At 46.5% G+C, this 23,382-nt stretch overlaps 1 protein-coding gene across 1 annotated transcript in view; it reads right to left on the bottom strand.

Moving 5' to 3' along the window:
• Ptgfrn (prostaglandin F2 receptor inhibitor) overlaps positions 1–21,218 on the bottom strand; it is a 73,022-nt gene extending 51,804 nt beyond the window's left edge. The window contains exon 1 of the mRNA XM_027940316.2: positions 21,161–21,218. Within this exon, the coding sequence (XP_027796117.1) occupies positions 21,161–21,209 (49 nt within the window). The 5' untranslated portion in view covers positions 21,210–21,218. The remainder of the gene's footprint in view (positions 1–21,160) is intronic.
• Positions 21,219–23,382: the final 2,164 nt, after the last annotated feature.

Here is a 23,382-nt window from a genome sequence, read left to right as displayed (position 1 = left end):
AAGACAAGCCAATAAAGCTAAACTTTATTTATTTCCCTCTTTCCACCTCCTCCTGAGATCCATGGGAAATAATTTCATTTCTCAGGTTATCATCAACATTATTCTAAATCAAGGCCTGCAGAGTACGGCATATCTGCAAAGGATTCCTGCAATTGTTTCTATTATTGCTCAAATTTTATCATCTCACTGAGCTGCCTGGAAGCAAACAATCTGACTTTCCAATCTGAACCATTTGGAAGATAAGTATCAGCAGTTACTGAATACAGTGGGACAGGTATTGCTGAAACGCAGGAACTAAAGAGCTTATGGAATTGCAGTCTGCCTTGTAAACGGATGCTTAAATCCCCTTCCTGGGTCCTCATAAGGCCTTTAAGTGAGAGACTGGAGGCCTGTGGATTTCCAAATGTGAGTGAGAAATGAAGACAGAGAAGGTCAAACTTAAACACCCTTCTGATGCCTTTCCTGGAGCACCCGACTCAACAAATGAAAAACCTTTGTCTTTTCTAGTCTGCCTCGGAGAACTGTGGCAGGAAGGGACCATGCTAACTTTCATCAGGACAGTCCCTAAGCATTGACAGTGCAGCGATGCACCCATTAAACAAGGCAGGGCTAGCCAAGTATAGGTGACAGAGTCACACGTGGCAGTGCTCCAAAACACCACCCAAAAGTACATCGGGAACTATGAGAGCAAACCTTAAAAATCATTAAAACCAAGTCCAGCTCAGACCTCACTGGGAGACACTGGACAAATGCAAGATAATATTCCTCATTCAATAAACAGCTACTGAGCAGGAAGCCCCTGTGCTAGCCATGGGTGAGAAGAAAAGTACGGCCGCCTCTGGACCTTCTTGAAAGGCATACATGCTGTGACAAGAGCCACAGGCGCACATGGACACACAATAGAGGAAAGGATATAAGTACCAAACAGAGGTGCTAACCAGGGCCATGGGTTCAAAAGGAAGAGAGGGCAAAAGGATTAGTGAAGAGCTTCATGCAGCGTCATTATCTGACTTAGATTTTGAAGAACGGCTGGGAGAGGAGGAGGTTGAACAGGGGACACGGAGGAGGAAGGTGATGAGATAAAGGGAGTATCAGAAGCAAAGACCTGGGCAAAGACATGTGGGAACACACGTGGAGGGTGATGAAGAGCAGGGTGATTAAAATGGTATCTGCAGAGAAGACGTGGAGGCCCGGAGGTCACTCAGGAGCCCTTGTCTCCCCCAGACGACAGGGAGAGGGGTTTGAAGGGTCAAATCAAGAGCAGTGGTGGGAACAGAAAGAGAGCCCTGCTGGAGGAAGGGTCAGCCGTTATACCTGCGAGGTGAGAGAGAAGTCAAAGGGAAGCTCAAAGCTGGTGAAAACCATTTCCTACAGCACAGTAGCAACACAGCCGAGAAAAAGAATCAGTGAGATTTAGACAAGTGGAAATGGAAGCCCCTAAAAAGATATTTGAGCCTTAACATGAAGATGGAATCACATGCACAGAAGGAGATGGGCAGAGAGGAGATCCTTGTAAAGGTGAAGATGTGGGAGTCACTGGAGGGTCACCAAGAGAGAAAGGGCCCAAACCAGAGTGAACTTCTCAATTTAAGATACAAGCACAAGAGAGAGAGACAGCAAAGAAAAAAGGGATAGCATCCAGTTAGGAAGAAAACCAGAAAAGCCTTATGTCCTGGCAACCAAGGGATGCAGGAATTCCAAGAGGAAGCAAGCAGTGACGCCCCTGTCTCCCTTGCAGACATGCCATTTATTTGGAAGGCTACAGGCTCCATGAAGGCCGTGCTCTTCCCCATTCTTATCTGCACTATGCACAATCTCTAGAGCAAACCCCCCTTGTATGTTTCTGTTTGAAAAAAGATGAACAGTAACAGCAAACAAGCAGAAATGTCAAGGAAGATGGGTACCAAGAAGACAACTGAATTGACTGGCTAACTAATTACCGGGAACTCCACCAAAGAGCACATTCAGTGATGTGGTACAGGATGTGGAGAGTAAGAGCCAGGAGAGAGGGAACCATCAAAAGATGCAGGCAAGTGAGGGCCCCATCATGAAAAAGAGATGGAAACAGGTGAGAGGAGATGGTTGGGCACAAGTGGGAGGCACAAGTGGTCAGTCTTTCTGAGAACCTTCTAGGCACAAGGGACACAGAGCCAGGGGCCCCAACTGCCAGAAGCTTCCATTCTAGTGAGGAGAGGGTGAGACCCCAAACCATGCATACGTCTATCAAGTTAAAATTCAACAGTACGGGGGAGAAGTGTGGTCAGGAAGGGCCTCTCTGAAAGCCAGGATTGAGTCCAAAGCTGAATGAGGAGGAGACCCTGATAGAAATCCTGGAGCAAACCTGATCCAGACAGAAGAGCAAATAAAAAAGGCCTATAATGGATCAAGCTTGGAGGTCTCCAAGGACAGAAAAAGGATCAAGGTGAATGAATGATAATTAATAATAAAAGGACTGGGGCCCTGGATTTCTGTAAAGGAGGAAATAAGAAAGCCTGCTTTATTTGTAAAAACTTCAGCCTGGTTGCTATAAGAAAGGTGGATTGGGTGGGGCCAATTTGGAAGCAAGGTTCAGTATAGGAGAAGGTATAGCAGATCAAGCAAAAGATGATGGACACCTGGCTTCAGGCTCCATTGGTGGGGATGCTCAGGAGTAGTCAGACTCAGGATATATCTTGCATATAAACAAAGAGACTATGGCCAAGAAAGGGAGGAATGTAGGAATGAATAATGAATGATCCATGCTTCTGGCCTGAGCATCTAGGTATGTGGTGATGCCATTTACCCAGAGACAAAATAACTGGAGGGAATCAAATCCATTTGGCAAAGCCACAGTTCTCTTTTAATCACTTCAAATTTGAGATCCCTATTAGACACCAAGTGTTGTGGTTGGATGTGAGGTGTCCCCCAAAAGCTCTTGTGTAAGACAGAGCTAGAAGGTCTGGAGGAGAAATTATTGAGGGGTATAGATTTAATCTAACCAGTGGATTAATCCCTGATGGTAATAACTGAGTGGTAGCTGGAGACAGGGGGTAGGGTCGGGGGGCAGGTATGGCTACAGGAAGTAGTTCATTGGGGGTGTGGCTAAGGGCATATATTTTGTATCTGGAGAGTGGAATCTCTCTCTTTCTGCTTGCTGTTCATCGTGTGAGATGGTTCCCTCTGCCGCACACTTCTTCATGATGTTCTGCCTCACCTCGAGCCCCGAGGAATGGAGCCAGCCTTCTGTGGACTAAGACCTCTAAAACCATGAGCCCTCTTATAAACTTTTCCTCCCCTACAATTTTTCTGGTTGGGTCCTTTTAGTCACAGCAGTGAAAAGGCTGACTAAAACATCAAGTAAACAGTTGGACATAGAGATGTGGAGCTCAAGGGAAGTCCACACTAGAGATTTTCACTGGATAGTAATCAGCACACAGATGGGAAAGCCAAGGTGGCAGGGGGTCAGATGGAGAGGGTGTACATAGGTAGAAAAAAGAGCCAAAGACAGAAGGAGAAATGGATGGGTAAAAAATACAGCAAAGTTTTCAGGCAAAAAGTTTGAGGAGCCTTTAATTGGTCACTACTGTCTCAGTAAAATAATAGAAAAAGGTTCAGAGGCTAAAGATCATGAAAAAAGATTTAGAATCAGGACCAAAGGGAGTATGATAGGAAACCATGACAAAGTAAACAAGAAGGAGGGCTGGGCTGCAGCAAAGATGTCATGACTTTGTTGGAAATTCAGGTGGGCAGGCTTTCAGATTGTCCCCAGCAAGATGATACAGCTCAGGTTTATAGACTGTGGTCACTGTGGACTACTCAAATACGAGGACTGGCAAAGCAACGTGGCAGAGGGTCCCGGGATGTTCACGAACTCACTGCCAAATGGTGACCACCAGAGTCTACCTGCAAATAAAAGCCAAGTAAAGTAAGAATGGCCCGGGGGACTGGAAAAGAAGGCGTGTTCAAGATCAGAGGGATCTCAATAAGGACGAAGGGTGGTTTCAGTGCACCCAAGGAATCCGAAGGAGTAAAGGCAAGGCGGAAAAATCAGAGTCAGAATCCAAAAGGTGAAAAACCTACAGTGATGGCAAGACCCAGGGATGGCCATTAAATCTCTCAGTCTACTCTATTGTCCTAGAGCCAAGATTACCACGGAGGACACATCAGCGTCTCACTGGCCTGGGCCTGGCTACAGAAACATAAGGAAAGGGCAGAGTGACTCACAGGCTGCAGGGGTGAAAAATGGTAGCCCGGAGAGTGAACCCTTGCTCTCCCTTAACATTTACATGACAGTTTCTGGCTACGTTATCCGTAGTCATTTCTATCCAGAAATCTTGTTTTAGCCTTCATATGCATGTTCCCTGGGTCTAATGAGAGAGAAGGGAGGTGACACGGTAACCATAGTCTCCATCAGAACTGACGGGCTCTTGTAGTCAATGCAACTTTCCTTCGCTTCTGCTCCCATGATAAGCACCACCTCCTGCTCTATAGACACGGATGGCAAGGGAGACAAACAGATGCAATGCCACCAGCAACTGGGGAACCAAACTGCAAGTCACTCCTTAAAGACTGGATCATTAACTGAACTCTTGACCATGGACACTGTGACATCACCTCCAGTTCTGTGGCCTTTGAGAGATCCTGGGAGGCCAGAGTCATGCTAAATCTTGAATTCTACATGATGAAACGCTGAGGTTTTGTACCGTGTCAACTTGGCTAAGCCTAAACTATACTTCCCAGAGACGCCTTCTCTTTGCAATTCCCAGGTTAGAGTTGGATAGAACAGAACACGTGAGATTTGAGAGCAGCTTTCACGGTCCTTGTGTTGAAGGCAATGAAAGATAAGAGATGCCAGAGGGCACCAGTTTGTCCCTGCCCTTTCTGCTTCTGTTTCTAGATGCTATTCTTATGGACCAACAGGACTCAAAGAGCACAGATGCTTGGCTGCAAACATCTCAGGAAGAGGTAAGGAACAAGGCCATTGCCCTTCTTCAGACCCTTATACCAGCCCCCATTTGAGGTCCCACTCTACCTGGCTTCCAGATTCCTCTGCAAGCTTCAATGTGTCCACCCACCCAGGGGGCCTGACTCGTGACTTTTCCCTGATCCTCCAAACTCCCCCTTTCAGGCCTTCGCTTCTCCAGCCCCTTCCCAAATCCTCTGATAAATGGCTCTCCATAGTGTTTACTGAGGCTTTGTTTCCCTGATGGAATCCAAACTGATACAGCAAACCAAAGTAGTAAGAAGACTGCTATGCCCTTAGAAATTGACAAAAACCACCTTATATTTATAGCACTGCCTTACAGTTTGCAAATTCTGCTCACAGGATTTACTACTCAACCTTGAGAGGATTAAATAAGGAAACTGAGGTTCCGAGAAGTTATGTGACCAAATGATAATGATTTAGGGAAAAAAAAAAAAAGATGCAAAAACCACTTTGAGGCAGTGGGTACTGATGAGCAACCAAAATAACTCAATAAACATGAAATGATTTAAACAATTCTCTGTCCGAGAACCACAGACAGAAAAGGCTGAGCCACAATCTATCCATAAGGATTATTTTAGAGCATTCTATAAAATCAACAGCTGCTAGAAGCCCAAGGACTGCCCAGCATCCCTCACCGCTCAGCCATTTTCAATCCTCTCCCTATACAAACTGGCCAACACAGCCTGCCAAATTCTGTGTGAACACCTGGTCCTCCTCTGAGCCTCTAGTTGAAAGAGAACAGGGGATTTACACTGGGCTTAAACTTGCATCTGGACATGAAAGGCACCTGAGATGACTGCTGGTGAAATTCTCCTCTTCCCTACCCTGGACAGCTTTGTCCCATCTCCCTTTCCTGCTGGTCCTTTGCCTTGTCCATCCCTCATCCCTCAACAACACCTGAAGCCTGCCCTTGACCTTTATAGGCCTTGCCATATACTGTGGCTGGTGTGGGATCTGTGCTCAGCTTCCCAGATGAGGCTCAGTAAGGAGTGTCATAGCCTGGCTGGTGTGGTGGTTTGGATGCGAGGCGTCCCCCAATAGCTCACATGTGAGACCATGCAAGAAGGTTCAAAGGAGAAAAGATTGGGCTGTGAGAGTCTTAACCCAATCAGTGAATTAATCCCCAATGGTAATTAATTAATCCCCACTGAGTGGTAACTAGAGGCAGGTGGGGTGTGGCTGGAGGAAGTGGTTAATGGGGTGTGGTTATGGGGTCTATATTTTGTATCTGGAGCTGGAGTCTCTCTATCTGCTTCTCCATCACCATGATGTGAGGTGCCTTCCTCCACCACCCTCTCCCACCATCATGTTCAGCTTCACCTCGAGCCCCCCCCCCCCCCACCGAGGATGGAGCCGGCCTTCTCTGGACCATGACACATGACACATGAAACCATGACACAATTTCAATATTCCAAATCCCAAATTTCACCACATCGATATTTGAGAAAATAAACTTTTCCTCCCCTACAGTTGTGCTGGTCACATCCTTTAGTCATAGCAGTGAAAAAGCTGACTAAAACAGCTTGCAGGAACTGAGTAGAGAAAGACTGTAGGTTCTGGTTTCACATGTCTCTTAAGACTAACTACATCAATCTGACAGGAATGAAAATTCTTCTTCGTTCTGCAATTCTTTACTCACACCTACCATATGCACAGCCACATCATCACATGAACTGCTGAGCCAACCTGCAGCCAAGCGTCAGACAGTGTTCCTGGGACAGTGGCAGCTTTGCAGACAGGCAGCTAGAGTGTCATGTTCAACTACTTTCGGTGACATGGGAGACTCGTCAAAATCGTCAAAATCATGTGGTTTCCAGTCCAAGGTTTTCTCTGTAAAGACCTTACCATTGAACCCTCCTCTCCAGAGGCAAAAAAAGAAAAAAAAAATTTTTTTCTTCATACATTAAAAATCAACAGGCTTGGGCTGTAATTGTGGCTCAGTGGTAGAGCGCTGGCCTAGCATGTGTGAGGCACTGGGTTCAACGCTCAGCACCCATAAAAATAAATAAAGTTACTATGTCCATCTACTGCTAAAATTATTATTATTTTTTAAAAAAATAGACATGCTTTTATAAATTGGAGTATATCTTTCCCTACACTCTTCCCTCTGCCTAAAACAAACTACCTGCCCAGCACAGAGGTATGCACCTGTAAACATGCCTGTAATTCCAGCTACACTGAAGCCTGGAGCAGGAGAATCACAAGTTCCAGGCCAGCCCAGGTTCAGAGACCATGTTCTTTTGAAGAAATAAAAAAGGGCTAGGGCTGTAGCTTAGTGGTAGAGCACTTGCCTAGAATGTTAGAAGCTCCTGGGTTGAATCCTAGCAACAAAAAATAAACAAATTACCCACTCGTTCTCACCAGGAAAAAAAAAAAATTACTACTGATAGTCAAGAATTAATGAATTCAAATGAATTCATGGTGCTAAAACCATTCCTGATCCTTCTCCAGCCTCCGCGCCAGCCCAGGCAGAGTTCAGAGGGCCGGCTCCCCCATCATCCCTGAGCTTATTTGCTGGTCTGCCTCCCTTGCTGGACTGTGTGCCTCGGGAAGGGGCAGACGGCTCCCTGCTCGTCACCACATCGCCAGCCCAGCTCCAGGCCTGGAGACATAATGACTGTGATCACTCCTATCTCAATGAGCTTCTGGAATTTTAGAGTCAGAATTGACCTTTGCATCATCATCATCCAGGTGGGTTAACCGGAGTTACTTAATCTTATTAATTTCAGAAACAGTCCCTCATTAATACATTTTCAAAGAAGCTCTTTGCCAAGCTCATCCTGGAAAGTGAAGGGCATATGTTCGGAGCAATTATGACATCCAGCACAGTCAAGGGACTAGGTCTCAGCACCCCAGGAAGTGACACAATTTCAATATTCCAAATCCCAAATTTCACCACTATCAATTTTATGAACACTCCTCTTTGGGGTGAGTGAAAGCCAAACTACCTGTATGATTTGGATCCCTCTGAAAGGTTCTCAATCCAGACACGGCACTATAGTCTTTAAAAATACATGCACCAGTACGTGTTCTTACATACATAGAGGTGCATACCTCTTCTGCAAAAGCACCTCTGTCTGAAGTGGCCCAGAACACTCCTCCTTTTCTCTAAACTTTCAGGGTTCTTTTTTTTTTTCCCAACTAGTAATGCTTGGATTCTTCTCTAATGCCACGTCTTTTCCTGTGTATATGTCATTCCTCTACATGTAACTGACAGCTACGGAGACAAAGGACTGCATCTATGTTTTTATGTGACCAAGCTATAGAATAAGGCCTGGCACCGGGTAGAGAATAAACAGCAGTAAACCAGGCAGTGAGATGAGACGCATGCTGCAGGAGCAGCACCACTGTCCCTGCCTGAGCCAGGACTCAGCAGGCTGCTCCTGGAACAGTGAGGACAAGCAGGTGGTCTGTGGTCTGGACCGACCCCACCACGAGGCTCTTGGAGCAAGCGCTGAGACTAAAGACGTCCAGTTCTCTGTACTGTGAACATCAGGACCAAGCCCAGGAAGGGAGCAGATGCCATTCTGGAATGGACCATCCTACAAAGGAAGGAATGGGTGGAGGGAGAGAATAGGCAAGAATAAGAACCCACGAGTCCTTCGTCTTACACACAAGCCACCAAGGAAAAAACAAACTCCACAGGGAGGAGAAGGGAGACTTTCTCATCCCTTTTTCTTTTTTCTTTTCTTTCTCATGGTACTGAGGAGTTCATCTCTTCTTTCCTTCTTTTTCATGTGTGGATTCCATTTTCTCCTACTTTACTGTACAAACGTCTCTTAGAAATGAAGTCATGGGCAATTCTTCCTGAAATATTATGGTAGTCACAAAAACAGATAAAAAGCACACATACAAAAGGTAGTAAGGACACAGAGATCATTTCTACCCCTTTCTGAGTTAAGGCCTACAATTTCATATACATATTATGTCATGTATTACATATGTATTTTACATGTCTATTATGTACTATTAATATATACTATATAATACATAAGTGTTTTTTTCTTTTTCTTTCTTTTTTTGTCCTCATACTACTGGGGATTGAACTCAGAGCCTTAAGCATGCTAGGAAAGTGCTCTAACACTAAGCGACCTCTTCAGTTCCCTTTTAAATTTTACTTTGAGACAGAGGCTCACTAAGTTGCCCAATCTGGGCTCAAACTTGAGATCCTCCTGCCTCCGCTCTCAAGATGCTGGGATTATGGGCATGCGCCACCAGGTCTGGCTTCCATTGTTTTCTAACCACATAAATCAATTCAATCATTCAAAGATCCAAGATCAGTGAACCCAGACATATTTGTTATAGTCATCCAGGGTGAGACAGGCACCCATCCTGAGACATTGGTCATCGTAAACTGGTGGCTGGGCTCCGAAGGTATGTGGATCCATGAGAGCCATGACAGAGGCCTGACGCAGGCTGGCCCATGCTACAGGTAGCAGCACTCCACCCAAGGGTCCAAAAGTGTTTTCATCTTGGTGAAGTGAGGCTTCCCTCAAGACCCAAAGAATCAACCAGAAATAACTTGAAGACAAATACATAAACCAAAAAAGGGCAATGTGTTACATATAGTGTATAGTCATTTCTAAGGGCATGGGGGGAGGGATGCTTGGGGAAAATTGCAAGGACTCACCAAAGCTTGATTATGTGCTGAGTTTTCATACTTGTTGGAGGCCCAAACACCTTAAAGGAACCTACCGACAGGAACAGACCCTGCCTTATCATTGTGGCTTTCTTAGGACTTAGATCCTGGCACATGCTGATTACCTTTGTGTCCGAGGTGTAAATGAGCTCAGTGCTGGTCCCGGAGGGTCCCCTGGGCAGCATATGCCACTTTGCTGCCTCTGTGACACTCCAGAGATGCCCTAATGGAGGTAGCTTCCCCAGTTACTTATGTGCTAGGTAGCACACCAGGCTTTCTGGGACTCATACTGATGTTTGAGCTGAAACTTATTTGTGGGATAAATGGTTATTAAAGTGGGACTCTGAAGAATGAACCACATGATTGCATAAACCTTGTTTCCGTAGAACACCAACTAAAATTCCCTATCCTTCCTCTAAAACTTGTCTGTGTCTATTATCAGATGATAGTCCTTTGAAGAAATGCTCTGATAAACTACCTAAGGGGAACATCAGTAATTGTTTTGTGAGCTGTTTTCCTTGGAAGAAACAACCCAAAATAGGATTATGGCCTGACTTATCACCTTAATTTAGCAGCCTTGCTTCCTGCAAACCCCAACAGACCTCACCAGTGGTGTGCATGCAGCTCCAAGCAGCTCTGTGGGCGCTGATGAGGCTGCCAACACCTTTCAGGGTGACTTTGGCCACATTCTTCCTCTCCACCAGTTCCTCTCCCCAGAATTTAATATCCAATTATTCCCCAAGGTCTCTCTTATTTATTCAGCTTAAGTCATCTGATTCCCAAATGGGACACCAACCTGGACACTTTCATCCACTCCCACCCCTGAGAAACTGCACTGGTCATTTTGATACCTGAGATGCCTTTCCTGCTCCTGGCTCTTGGCCAGAGAGCCCACCTGCTCTATGGAGCTTTTCCAGAGTAACAGTCCCTGGCCTCAGTTTCATTCCTATAGTTCTGACAGCCCCATACGCACAGTGATCTTATAACTCACTCAGACCCTTAAAAAGCACCTCTGATCCATTCTGCTGTCCAAATGGAACTGTTCTGTTTCTATTTTGGACTCCATTTCCTAATTCCTTTGTAATCTCCCAGTGTCAGAAGCATGGTAAATATTCCCCAAGTGCTGCTTAAGTACTATAAGATAAGACCACAAGGAAAAGTAGGATCATCTCATATTTCAGAGCAGAGTAAAAGTTGGGCACAGACTTGCTCCTCCAAGGTTCACAAACCATGTTCACATAGACTGTAGCCTAAGTGCCCACCAGGTACCAGGCTCTGGCTTAGGCATCATGGACTTAACTTGGAATTTACTGTATGGATTTCAAGCAAAGATGATGGACTGTAATGTCTTCGAATAAATAAGAAAACATTTGGATGTGCCAGCTTTCAGAAAATGGAAAAAGAAATAGCTGTGCCAAAAGTGGTTTGTTTTTTTTTTTTAAACTCCTCACTGCAACAAAAGCAAACTGGCAGCATCCTGGACAGACATCAAGTCAGATAATATGCTGTTCTTGGTACACCGTGCAGGGACAATGAATTTATAAAGCACCATGTACCCTTTGACCTCTGGAATGGCACATGATAACAAGCTACTTAAAACTCAGCCCAGAATTCACTCCTAGAGAGCTCTAGGTAAGCCTCAAAAACACCTGCATACAAGCAAATTAGATCCTATCACTGGTTTTGGCAGCACCACCAATAACCCCTCAATGTGGCCAGGGAGGGCTGGGCAGCAGCCCTGATGCAACAAGGACCGAGGTCAGAAACAGAGGTCCCCACCAACAAATACCCTGGTTTTCTAGAAGTTATCCTGCTAGCCAGGATGGTATTCAGCATTATTTTGAACTTTCACATTCAGACCAAGGAAAAGAAAGTAAGTCCCCAAATGCTAGAACCTATTTCTCAGACAATTAAGACTATTGATTGGAGAAGCCTGAACTTCAGCTCTCCTGAAAGGTACTTCAGGAAAAGTGTAAAATCCAAAGTGGTGTCAATATTTAGACACATCTAAAGAGGTCTGCGTCTCTTCTCTCAAGTCTGCATTGTGCTAGGAAAGGACAACCTGTGGAGCACAGCCAGCAACCAGGCTCCTTCCCAGACTGAAAGGCTAAAGGTGGTAGAAAACACAAGTCACATTTATGAGGACAGAGACGTGATGCTCAACCCCAATTTACGCAGGGCTGACACCCTCAATCACAACTTGGATGCACACAAAAGATGAGTAACTGTAAGAAACAGCCTGTCCATCTAGAAATGCCTTGTTGGCTTTACTGTTTCTGTGTCTTGCCTAGAAGTCTATCTGGAAGCCCAGTTAGCGTGGTGGTGGGGACACCTCATACCCTGGGGAACCACAGAGAAAGATGCCCAGTTTCTCAGCAAAGGAAATGGGCTGGAATGAGGAAGTAATTGCTGATACAAGGGCAGAATAGCAAATACTTCCCAGATCCCTAGGAGGCACTGCCAGCCTGGTGGTGGAGAGGTGCCAGGCAGGTGAGAGACAATAGGCACAGGCTGTAGACCTGAAGGGTGCTCAGGAAGATGGGCCTGGAGCCAGGAAAGCCAGGCCCCACCTAGAAGCCCATATGGCCAACAGCAGGGGTCAGCAAGGCTCACAGAATTCTGGAGATGGAACGGGAGACCTTCAGGATGGCTAGACTAGTCCTTATTTTACAGGGGCAAAGAACTAGTCAGCATCTTCTTCAAGGTCAGGAAACTACTGAATGGAAGAACTAGAGCCAGAATCCAAGCCTCACATCTTAAAAGACAAGGAAACAAATGTTATCACACTTTAGCTAATTGTATCAATTCCTTCCCATGTTTGCAAAGATACATTTTGACTCTGAGTGATTGAGTCTCACACAGAAGGGCAGGGCAGAAGAGTCCACTGTGGGCAAGTGCCCAAACTGGAGCCAGACTGTCTGGGTTTTAGTCCTGGCAGCTCTGCCACTTACTATGTGACCTTGACCAGGTTATCACAGTGCCTCAATTCCCTCACTATCCACCAGAGGTAATAGCGGTACCCACCTCATGGGGTTATGAAACCTACTAAATGAGTCAACACATGGAAAGTGCAGTGCCTGGCACAAAATAAATGCTATATAAAAGGTAAAAAGATTTCTTTTTCTTTTTTAGGAAAGAAATGATTTTTATATGGCTCTTCCCTAGCACACCTGCTCCCCAGCCCCTAATTCATCTTAGTCACAGGTTACCACTTTACCTGCAAAATCTGGAACTAATGCTTCGAAAAAGTCACACCTGTCTCCTAATCCATTTGGGCCCAACCCAGTCTGATATAGAGCTAAACTGGCCAAAGTAGCAGAAAGGCCCTGAATCAAGTGTTTAACTACTGTTTAACTACTGGCCAGCCTGCCTATCTGAACTTCCACTTCCAAACGCTGAATTATCATGTTACCTCTTTTGACCCCACCTCCTACCTTTTTGGACCACCTCCTCTCTTGAGCCTCTACATCTGCTTCTTGACCCTCATCATGTGCTCCAGTCTTCGAAACCTGCAGATGTACCAAGTCTTGAAGCCTCACAAAGCTGCTGGTCCCATCTGCACTCCTTGGCCAATCTTCTGTGTCATTCTCATCAGCAACTAGATTCCTTCATCCCTTATCTCTCCACTGTCTTCCATGGAAAGACACGTCATCTCTCCTAGGTGCCAAACTTGATAAATAAAGCCACAAAAACAACTGATGGCCTCTACCACAGACCTAACCTACCCATCTTTCACGGCGAACTGAAAGTCTGCCACATTCCCATGGAGCCCAGCCCTAGTCCACTCCCCTCTAGCACTGCCTGTTACCATGGCTTTTGCATCAGTACTCACTGAAAAGCCCAGGCCACCAAGTAATCTGTGTGGCAAGCACAGATTGTGGACTAGGTTTGCACATACGGTTCCTCCCTAGCACACTTGCTCCGCAGTAAACTTTGGCATGTGTTTGAATTCCTGGGGAGCCTGTTCAAACGCAGACTCTGATTCAGCAGGTTGGATTGAGCCCTGAGAATCCACCAGGGACTGTGATGCTGTTGGTCCCCAGGCCACACTAGGAATTTACATACATTGTTTAATGTTTTCATTTGACTAGAAATATTATTTTTAATCTTCATGACAATCCTCAAGAGAGGTATTCTTCCCATTTCACAGAGGTCATAAGCGAGGTTCAAAGAGGTGGAAAATCCTGTCAAGATTCACACTGCTGGAAGGCAGGATTCAAGCAGAAGGCCAATTCCAGAACCAAAGTCCTATTTTTTTCTTTATATATTTCATTGCAGAGTTGGGATGGGAGTGGGAGGAACATAAAGAATAGAAACACTTAAAAAAAAAATGTTTTTTTTTTAAACACACATGTAATCATTCATCTATAATACAAATTACTGAAGTCTTCCTAGCTGATGTGGATGGGAAGAAGATGGATAATAAAACAGGACAGAGTCCTGGTGCTGGAGACTCTGCCCAACCGCAGAGACCTAAAAGCAACTATCAGGGAGTAAGCTAATTCCACTAATCCACATGGAAGATGATAGCCAGGGAGGTCCTGGGGTCAACTTTAAAGGTGTGCCAGGAGGAAGCAGACATTCAGATGACCACTACCAAGCATGTCTGGGACTGCAGGACCACTGGGCTGACGGCACTGTGGCATGTGCACTGCACACCACACTCTTCCCTCCAAATCACCCCTCCACCTCTCCCTTCCCTCTTCTCAGATCCTCCAAGACCAAAGCCTCTATTTGAGCTCTTGTCCCACTATCCCCTTTCTCTAGAGTATACCCACATCCAGCAGCCATCCAGCCTGTCCCTCCACTAGACTCTAGTGGACTCCCACTCCACTACAGTGGCCCTTGCTCAGGCAGGAGTCTCTTGGACCCTGTCCACGTCAGTCTGCTCCTGCGGTGCCCCAAGCTACCACCCTCACCATGGTCTTCTACTTGCAGCACTTGAAAATGGGTGACAGTCTCTGACTCAGAGTTCCATCCCCTCCCCCACTTATTCCTGAGCTAGTGTGATGTTCCTTCCTCCTCTACTATTTGGTTGAACCTCAGTGTCCAAATCCAAGAGGTCTTCTCTGCATTTATCCTTTGGGTTTTCCAGCAGCATTTGGCCAACCTCTCTTTAGCAAGTCCACTCCCCACCATCTCTGCTTGGCTTTCCGCAGGGTGCTCTCCTGGCTCTCTTCTCGCCCCTCTGACTATTCCTTGCAGAACTTGCCCACCCAGTTCCTATCTCCTAATGACGGCATTCCCAAGAATCTTCCCTCAACCCTTGTTTCAGCCATCCTCTTTCTGAAGATGGCCCCCAGCACACATCCAGCGTCTGGTCCCACCCTTCAAGGGCAGATCTGAGTCTGCTCTGCTCTGTTCACTGCAGAATTCCCAACACTCGGAACAGTGCTTGGCCCATAGTCGTAGGCACTGGCCCAGTAACTGCTGAATGGATAGATGAGCGGTTCACACTGCCGCTAAGCTTCTCAGCTTCCACCTTCAGTCCATCCCAAGGTAGGGTTCACCCAGTGAAAGAGACAACTGCCAACCTTCATCAATCACAGCACATGCAGGCAGTCATACTACCTGTACAGCTCCCTGGGTAACTAACTTTCAGATTTAGAGGCTGCCTCTGACTCCTGGGCTCTAGGAGCTGAAGGTATAGTCTAATGATATACCTGTAACCTACCTGAATCCCATGGGGCATCCTTTACCACAGCCAACAAGCAGGAAAGCGCTGGCCGAGCCCAGCTCTAAATAAGAATGAGGAAAAGCCATTCTTAGAACATCCGTGGCTTGGTGTTACTTTTAAGGTCTGAGAAGTAACCCGTCTGACTGAAAGCTGCCTCTATTTCAATAGGATTCAACTCTTCTCCTCACTGTTTGGAGCCAAATTCATCCAGGACAGAACAGCACTAGCCACACTACTCCACTCTACTTCCCCAAAACAGTCCAAGTGATGAAAATGCTCTTGTGATCTAGTTGCTTTAAAAGGTGTGAAGCCCGGTTCATCATACTTAAACTTCAATCATGACATTCAGTGACTTTACAATCTATCACAAACACTTGGAGAAATAAGCATTCGAAGAACAAACACATACACTGTGCCATTATCTCTTGTCTACTGGAAATCACACTGCCGGTAGGCAACAGCATTAACCACTGGGTCTAATTCTGTTGCTTCCCAAAGACTACAGTTGGTGTGGAGAAAAATATTCTAAAATCTAAAAAAACCACTGACTGTGCCAACTGCAGCACATCGCCTTTTCCAAAAGATAAATTATGAAGAATTTTTGCCAGTGCAAGTTATTTTCCCAAAGCAGAGTCAAATGGCCTTGCAACCCTGCCTTAAGAAACCAATGCAATTAAACTGAATAGCTATGAACTGCCCCTGACAGCTTCCCCCTCAACTTCATTTGATAAAGTGAGACGCAGACACACACCGACAGACAAGCCCACACCTTATTTAACTGCCAGACACAGTGCCAATATGAAAATGTGCATTCAATCTATGGGGGGAAATCAGCCCAGCAGCCCATCACTAAAACAAAATAGCCATATAAACGCCGACTAGCCCAACTGCCTTGTAAGGAATGATCACTGACAACCAGAGATCCTATTCAGCAGGCTAAAAAGAATAATTATAGCCAGGGCAGGCATTAATCAGCTTGGCAGATACAGGAATTCTGTTAACAAGGCTAAAATGAGTGCCAAGGAATCTCTGAAGGCCACAGCACTTCAAAGACTGAGAAGCTGGATGCATTCACTAGGGTTCTCCTGTGAGCCCTCTTTCTCCTGCCTTGCTTCCTTTTCTCAGAGCAGGTGTAGTGACCTGCTAGAGGTTGCAGGTATGGCACCCAAGAGGTGCATGCTGGCACTGCCACTTCCTTCGGGAACTGCCTGATCACCCCAGATCTTAGTTTTAGTTGCATTCTTGCTTGCAAACCACTATCATCCTTTTTTGCCTACATTAATCTCTAGCAGTACACGGCACAAGGTTGTGTGAACATGGGTCAGCTTCTCCTTCACAGAGACAGAGTAGGATCCTGAGATCAAATTCTGGCTCTGCTGTATCGTTTTATGCAATTGGGCAAGTTACTTAACTTTTTCTAGGCATTGGTTTCCTCATCTAAAATAAGGAGAAAATAATGTTCACTTTTTGCAAATTTGTTGCTGTGAAAAAATAAGTGACAGAATATATACGTAAGAGCCCAACACTTGATATGCAGTTTATAACTTATCTATTATTATCTGGGGCCTCCTAGGTGCAGTCCTATCCAGAAGCTATGGGAAAAGAAAAGGGCTGGGGATGAGGCTCAGTGGTAGAGAACAAGGCCCTGGGCTTAATCCTCAGCATTGAAAAAAAAAAAAAATCAGTGTACAGAGATATAACACACATATGTTATACAAAAGTGTCTATGGCTAGGCAGGATGAGTGCGTTTTTCATTTTATATCCCTTATAACTGACACAGCGACAGCGAGCTATCCCCCCAAATTCGTTCCTCCTTTCTCCCCCAGTAGCTGGCATATGGCTGCCAGGCTTCTCCGCATCTCCCAGCTTCCCTTGCAGCTAGTGTGAGATGGAACTAAATTCCTTCCCACAGAATATATGCAGAAATGATGGTGCCATTTCCAAGCTTGGCCCATGAAGCGGCCACATATTCTACTACATGCTGTTTCCTTTGTGGGACCACAGTAGTGATGAAATCATGGGCTGGAGATAGCAGAACTGCCACCAGCCTGGTGCCACAACAACTGTGTGGAACAGAGTCCCCCCGAAGCCTACTCTCTGAAGCATCCTGTGGACACTGTTATAGAAGACACACTGTTTGAACGTCTAATCTTTGAGTTTATTTGGTAGAGCAGTTTAGTCTTCCTAACTAATATAATACTCTCCTGTAGTATTTGAATTTTAAAATATAGATGTAATGTTTTTGTCATTTTAAAAAATATTTCAATGGATTTGCTGAAAAAAAAAAACAAATAAAATTTAAATAGACATGAACAGAATTCCCGTCCACAATCTCCAGGCCTTCCACCCTCCAATTCACACTGTATACTAGTTGAGGATTTATCCTCCTCAAACATCATCCCCCTGTTGCGTTAATCTCACCTGGCAAACTTTTAATGGCTACTCATATCCACAGATAAAAAGATATATCTATGGGGCTGGGATTGTGGCTCAGAGGTAGAGTGCTCACCTAGCACACATGACGCACTGGGTTCGATCCTCAGCACCACATAAAAATAAAATAAAGGTATGTGTCCACCTATAACTAAAAAGATAAATATAAATAAAGACATATCTATTCATATATATTCAGTTGGCCAATATTTATCAAGAACCCACTATGTGTTATATTCCCTATTAGTAATAGGACAGAACAGTGAGCAAGACCACATGGTCCCTGCCCCTAGGGGATATAATTAGGGTAGGGATTTAGACAGGGGACAGACAGTTACAACCAGTGAAATAACACAGGCTGCCTGGCAGCACCCAGGAGCCAATAAATCCACCCCTTACAACCTAGTCTTCTCAGCACAGTAAGCAAAGCCTCCAGCATCTACCCCAAACCCATCTTACAATTTACTTCCCCTTTTTCCTAATCCTCCAGAACTTCATTACATGGAACTCATGCACCGCTTCTGAGTGAATCATGCACTTTCACTCATCCACTCTTTACGCTTTTCCCCAGAGCCCAGAATGCTCTTCTATCCTTTCTTTCAAAATTCTAATTATCCTCAAGGCTCAGCTCAAATGTCACCTCTTCAGCAAAAGCAACCCCAACCCCCAAGTCAAAATTAATCATCCTCTTCCTTGCTTCCTACCAGCACTTGGTTTCTACTGGGGCATCTCATTCTGTCTGGTAGTTAGTTGTTTTATCATCTGTGCACTCCCCCCGCAGCCCACCAACCACTCACTCAGAGAGAAGCTGTCTTGGTTATTTGTCTGGGACACCCAGTACTGAACACACTATTATGGACAAAGGGAGCACTCAAGAGATGCCAAGCTGGACGGATGGACAAGACAACTCAGACACAGTCAAGAGAAGTGAACAGCTGCCACAGGAAGCTGAGTGGTACTGGTGAGGTCCTGCTAAGGTAGGCTTCGCTGGGAAAGCTTCATGGAAGAAGTGAGTTTCAAGCAAAAAAGGAGATACATAAACAAGATATTCTATATATCCTATGCAAAGAAGAGCAAATGAGTCACTTAGAATGACATGTCTGAACCAGAGAGAAGACCGGAGGGGAGAGAACACAAGGGTCAGCCCCTCCCTAGCAGAAAATCATAAGGAAATGAAGAGAAAAAGTGGATTAAAAAAAAAAAAGATCTTTTAGGAAAACAATGAACTTAGAAGGGAGGCTGTGGGGAAAGGATGTCAGAAATTACCTAGGTGGGAACCTCCAGGACCTGGACTAAAACTGTGGTTAGAGAAACCAGAAGGATAGGAAGCAGCTTGATCCCGTGCTACAGGAAAAAAAATAATAATAATAATAATAATGAGAGATAGTGTGAAGGTGAAGGTCACAGAGAACAGTGACACCAAGATTCTATGAAGGCTGCAACACTGGAGGAAGATGATTGTGCTTATCAATGTATTACATTTCAGGATAAGTACAGGGCTAGAAAGGTGTTAAAAAAAAAAACCTTTCCAGAGGTCAAGCTGAAACCAAAGCACAGGAAATACTGAGAGTCAGAGTTGACAGGTGGAACATCAACAGTTCAGAGAACCATTGGCAAAAAGGCATTGGCTAGAGACACCACAAATTCCTGGAGTAGTTAACATGAGATACCTAACCAGGGCAGGATAAACTGGGGTACAATCAAGATTTCCCAAAGCTCTGCTTTCCCACTTACATTTTATTTTTGCCAGTCTCTTTCTGCCCACTCTCCCTTTTTCTCCCATGCCCCAGTTACTCAAAGGCATTCTTTTCAAACTTTCTACCTCACCGCACCCTTTTGACTGATGTGCGAGCTGTGAACTGCCCAACTCTAGGGAGAGTCGTTCACATAAACTATGATGAACAGGAGCTCCTAGAGTTGTGCAGTGTATCTCATGTGCAACCATGGGTCATGGCCCTGCTTGACAGCAGACACATAAGTCAATTAAACTGTGTGAACTATGGCCAGCAATGTGCAACAAATGTGGAACTTACAAGGGAACCAGAGTGCAGGAAAGATTAAAAGCACCAGGATGGTGGACCACAGGGGAGATGCTACAAAACTAAGAGGAAGATCCAGAAGCTTCCTGAAGATGGGTTGCATCTCAAGCAATGTGGCTGGATGAGCTCTCTGAGGGAGTGAGTTTGAGAAAACACCTCCCAGGTGGAGGAAGAACACAAAAGCAGCTAGAAAGTCTGGCTTACTGGCTGCAGGAATCAGGGGGCTGGGCCCTAGGGCCAGCAGGAGGGAAGTGGTGTGGAAGGCCATCACTGGGACCCTCTGCATAAAATACACAGTAGTCACTTAACCCTGCAGTGCAGATGGGGCCTGGCTGGGGACAGACAGCACCACGTGCTCTGCAAAGATTCAGATCTGACTTCTCTAGGGGATTGGCAGAGAACCTGTGACCAGGTCTCAGGATTCAGCTTGTCCTGGTTGACACTTATATAGAGACCCAAAAATATCAAAGCATTTAAGGGCCAGCCCTCCAGTACCTTGGTGGACACTTAACAAACATATTCCCTTAGCTGGTTAAGATCATCATGTGTATCTATGTGGAGATGGTGACTGTGTATAGACTGAATGGAAAATGGAGAGAGAAAAAAAAATTCATGAATGATTCCTTGAGTGGGGGGAGGGAGGGCGCTGGTCCATCAAGAGCCACCCTGGGTTTCCAGAAGGTGAAAAGCAAGGGACAGTGGGGATGGGGGGTGGGGGGCAAAGTAACAGGTAGAAAAAGTTGGAAAAGCTAGGCGCTTGGGTCTTTGTGTATAAACGTGAGGCTAGGCAGCTTCAAGAAAAGCTAAGACAAGACTGAGGCAGGAGATTCAGCCACGACAAAAATGACGGCAGGGACCGCACACCGATTGTCATTGTAACGCTCTGGGCCATCCCGTGACCTTCGTGGAAGGAAGTTGCTGGATTCTCTCGCTTCCCTGGAAAGGCTACCCAGCGAGGGCTCGCGCGTGTGAAGAGCAATCGGCCAGGGGCGGCTATGGCGGGGCGTATCAAAGGCTCACATTTCCGCTCTCAGGCTGGGGACGCGGGCCAGGACCGCGGGCACCTTCCGGGGCCGGGAGTTCAAGGTGAGCCGGGCTCCCGGCGGCCAACAGGTAGAGAGAGCTGGGGGACCGCGGGCTACCGGCCACTCCCCCGGCACATGTGGGGGGCGAGGCTCGGCCTGGCGGAGAGGCTCTTTGCACCCCGCGCGGGGCCGGGCCGCTGGGCACCGGGCTCGGGGCGGCCCCGCAGCCGCTCCCCGCCCGGGCCGCCCGCGCACCCGGGTCTCCCGGGAGCCGCCAGGGCACCCTCTGCGCCCCAGGCCGCGCGCTGCAGCCGCGCCCCGCCGATCCCCACGGGGCCCCGCCGGTGCCCCGCGTCCCGCCGAGCCCCACGCTCACTTACCCAGCGACAGGAGCGCCAGCAGCAGCGGCCTCGGCGCCAGGCGCCCCATGCTCGCAGGGCGGGAGCGACTCTCCCCCTCCTCCTCCTTCCCCGCCGCCTCTCCTCCTCCTCCTCCTCCAGCTCCGGCTGCTCCAGAGTCAGCGCTCCTCCGCTGGGCCGCGCGCCTGCTCCGCTCTCCTCGCGAGCCGAGAAATCCCAGCGCTGGGGCGTACGTGCGCCCCTGGCTCGGCTCGCTCGCTCCCGCCTCCTTCCTTCCCTCCCTCCGCCAGACGGCCGGCCCCGGGAGCTGGCCCCGCCGATCCCAGTGTACAGCCCCGACCGCTTCCCGAAAGCCAAAGGGAAGGACCGCAGCGCCCGCCCGCGCCTCCCATCCGGCGCTTTGCCAGCAACAAACACAAACTTTCCCAAGCCCCTCCCCGCTCCAGGTAACGGAGGAGGCGCCGGGGCCACCCGCTTAAAGGGGAGGCGACGGCGGAGCCCACCCAGCCCTCCCCTCGGGCCCCCACCCCATGAGAAACTTTCCTCCGACCTTTTAAAGTTGGCCTGGGAAGACTCGTCTGGAAATCCCATCGGTTTGGCCCTATCCCGGGACACCCCGAGTTCTCCACTTAGGAGTCACCCACGCGTGTCTGCTAGTCCCTCTGCCAACAGCGCGCACGTTTTCCTTCTCCTCCCGAGCTAAGCACCCCACCAGCCTGCTGCTTGGCCCTGGTTAACATGATTCATATAAGGCTGAAAGAGTTGTAAGGACTTTAAGGGTCATGGATTCCAACCTTCTTTATGGAACAGAGACTTGATGTGTTTGGGTGACTTATCCAAAGATTCAAGCAAAGGGGCAAGATCAGAATGGAACTCTAACTGTCCTGTGGGGGGGGGGGGGCTTGGTTACACCAGACCCCTCCCTCCTCTCCAGGGTGCCCATGACTTTGATTAGAACAACTTTCCACAAAGACCCTTGCTCCTTGCTTTAAAAAGAAAAAGAAAAAAAAAAAGCATATTAATAGCTAGAGTACTTCATATGGAACGTACTCTTAAGATTTTATATTCTTTGCTTTAAGTGGACACAACTGGTTACCAATAAAGACTCTTTTTCCCCCCACAATAGACTTTTGTACTTTTTTGATTTGAATAGAAAAGGCTCTACAGTATTGGGAAAATTTTTTCCTGTTCCTTGTTTGAAACTTCACAAGGATGATTCAGACACACAAGAAGCAGCACTGGTAACCCACTGCCCCCTCACCATAGCCTTTCATTAATATACTCAAAACAAATCACAGATGTTCTTGGGGAAACTGACCAAGCTGGAGAAGAACACTGCTTTTATTCTGGTACATTATTATTTACACCAACAAGTGTTTCTTATTTTTGTTAACCAGTGTGTGATTAGCCAGGTATGAACCCTACAGAAAGAGAAGGACAAATTCATTCCTGGTAATGGAATAATGTGAATTTACTTAATGCCCCTGAACAGTACATTTAAACATGATTAAAGTGGTTATTTTGGTGTTATGTCTATTTTACCACTGTAAAAAAAAATAATTTCTTTCCTACAACTGAGCCTTTCCCAAATTGTTTACCCACTCTGTTATTCTTCTCCCTCCCCATCCCTGTCCTTCCCTGGGATTTCTAGGGGCAGTTATTATTATTATTATTATTATTTCACTCAATCAACCTTGAAAACAAGCCTTGGAAGATGCTGGAGCTACAGAGAAGCCTAAGGCCTGGCTCCTCCAGAAGCTCGGATTTCTGCTCATCAATCTTCCTTTCTTTACCACCCAGAATACTTAACGTCTGGACTGCACATTTTAGCACTTGATCACGTTCATTTTAACACAACATGTGCACTGCTCCCATCTCTGTCTAATAATACAAGAACCTAAGCGGCTGGCACCTTTTCATCTTGTATCCCCCACATTACTGTAGAGTCGATTTTTGCTAAAATAAATAAATAAAACCGTCTTGCTTAACAAACAAATGCAAGTCTGGGAGTGTGCCTGGCACATAGCAATTCCTCAATACGTATTGATGGAGCAAATGAATGCCAGCTATATCCTGAAACTACAGGAATGAGTCAGACAGTTCCTGTCCTAGCAGTGCTTATAGTTCATGCATGATGGACTATAGGTGCGGCAGCGTGTGCAAGGTTCAGTCATGACAGAACCAGGGAGTGGCCTGTCCTGGGGAAGGTTTGCAGAAAGAAAAAAAAAAAAAAAAACTCACAG

The sequence above is a fragment of the Marmota flaviventris genome, chromosome 10, assembly GCF_047511675.1.
Source record: "Marmota flaviventris isolate mMarFla1 chromosome 10, mMarFla1.hap1, whole genome shotgun sequence".
NCBI lineage: Eukaryota > Metazoa > Chordata > Mammalia > Rodentia > Sciuridae > Marmota > Marmota flaviventris.
This window is presented reverse-complemented; position numbering and strand designations above follow the sequence as displayed.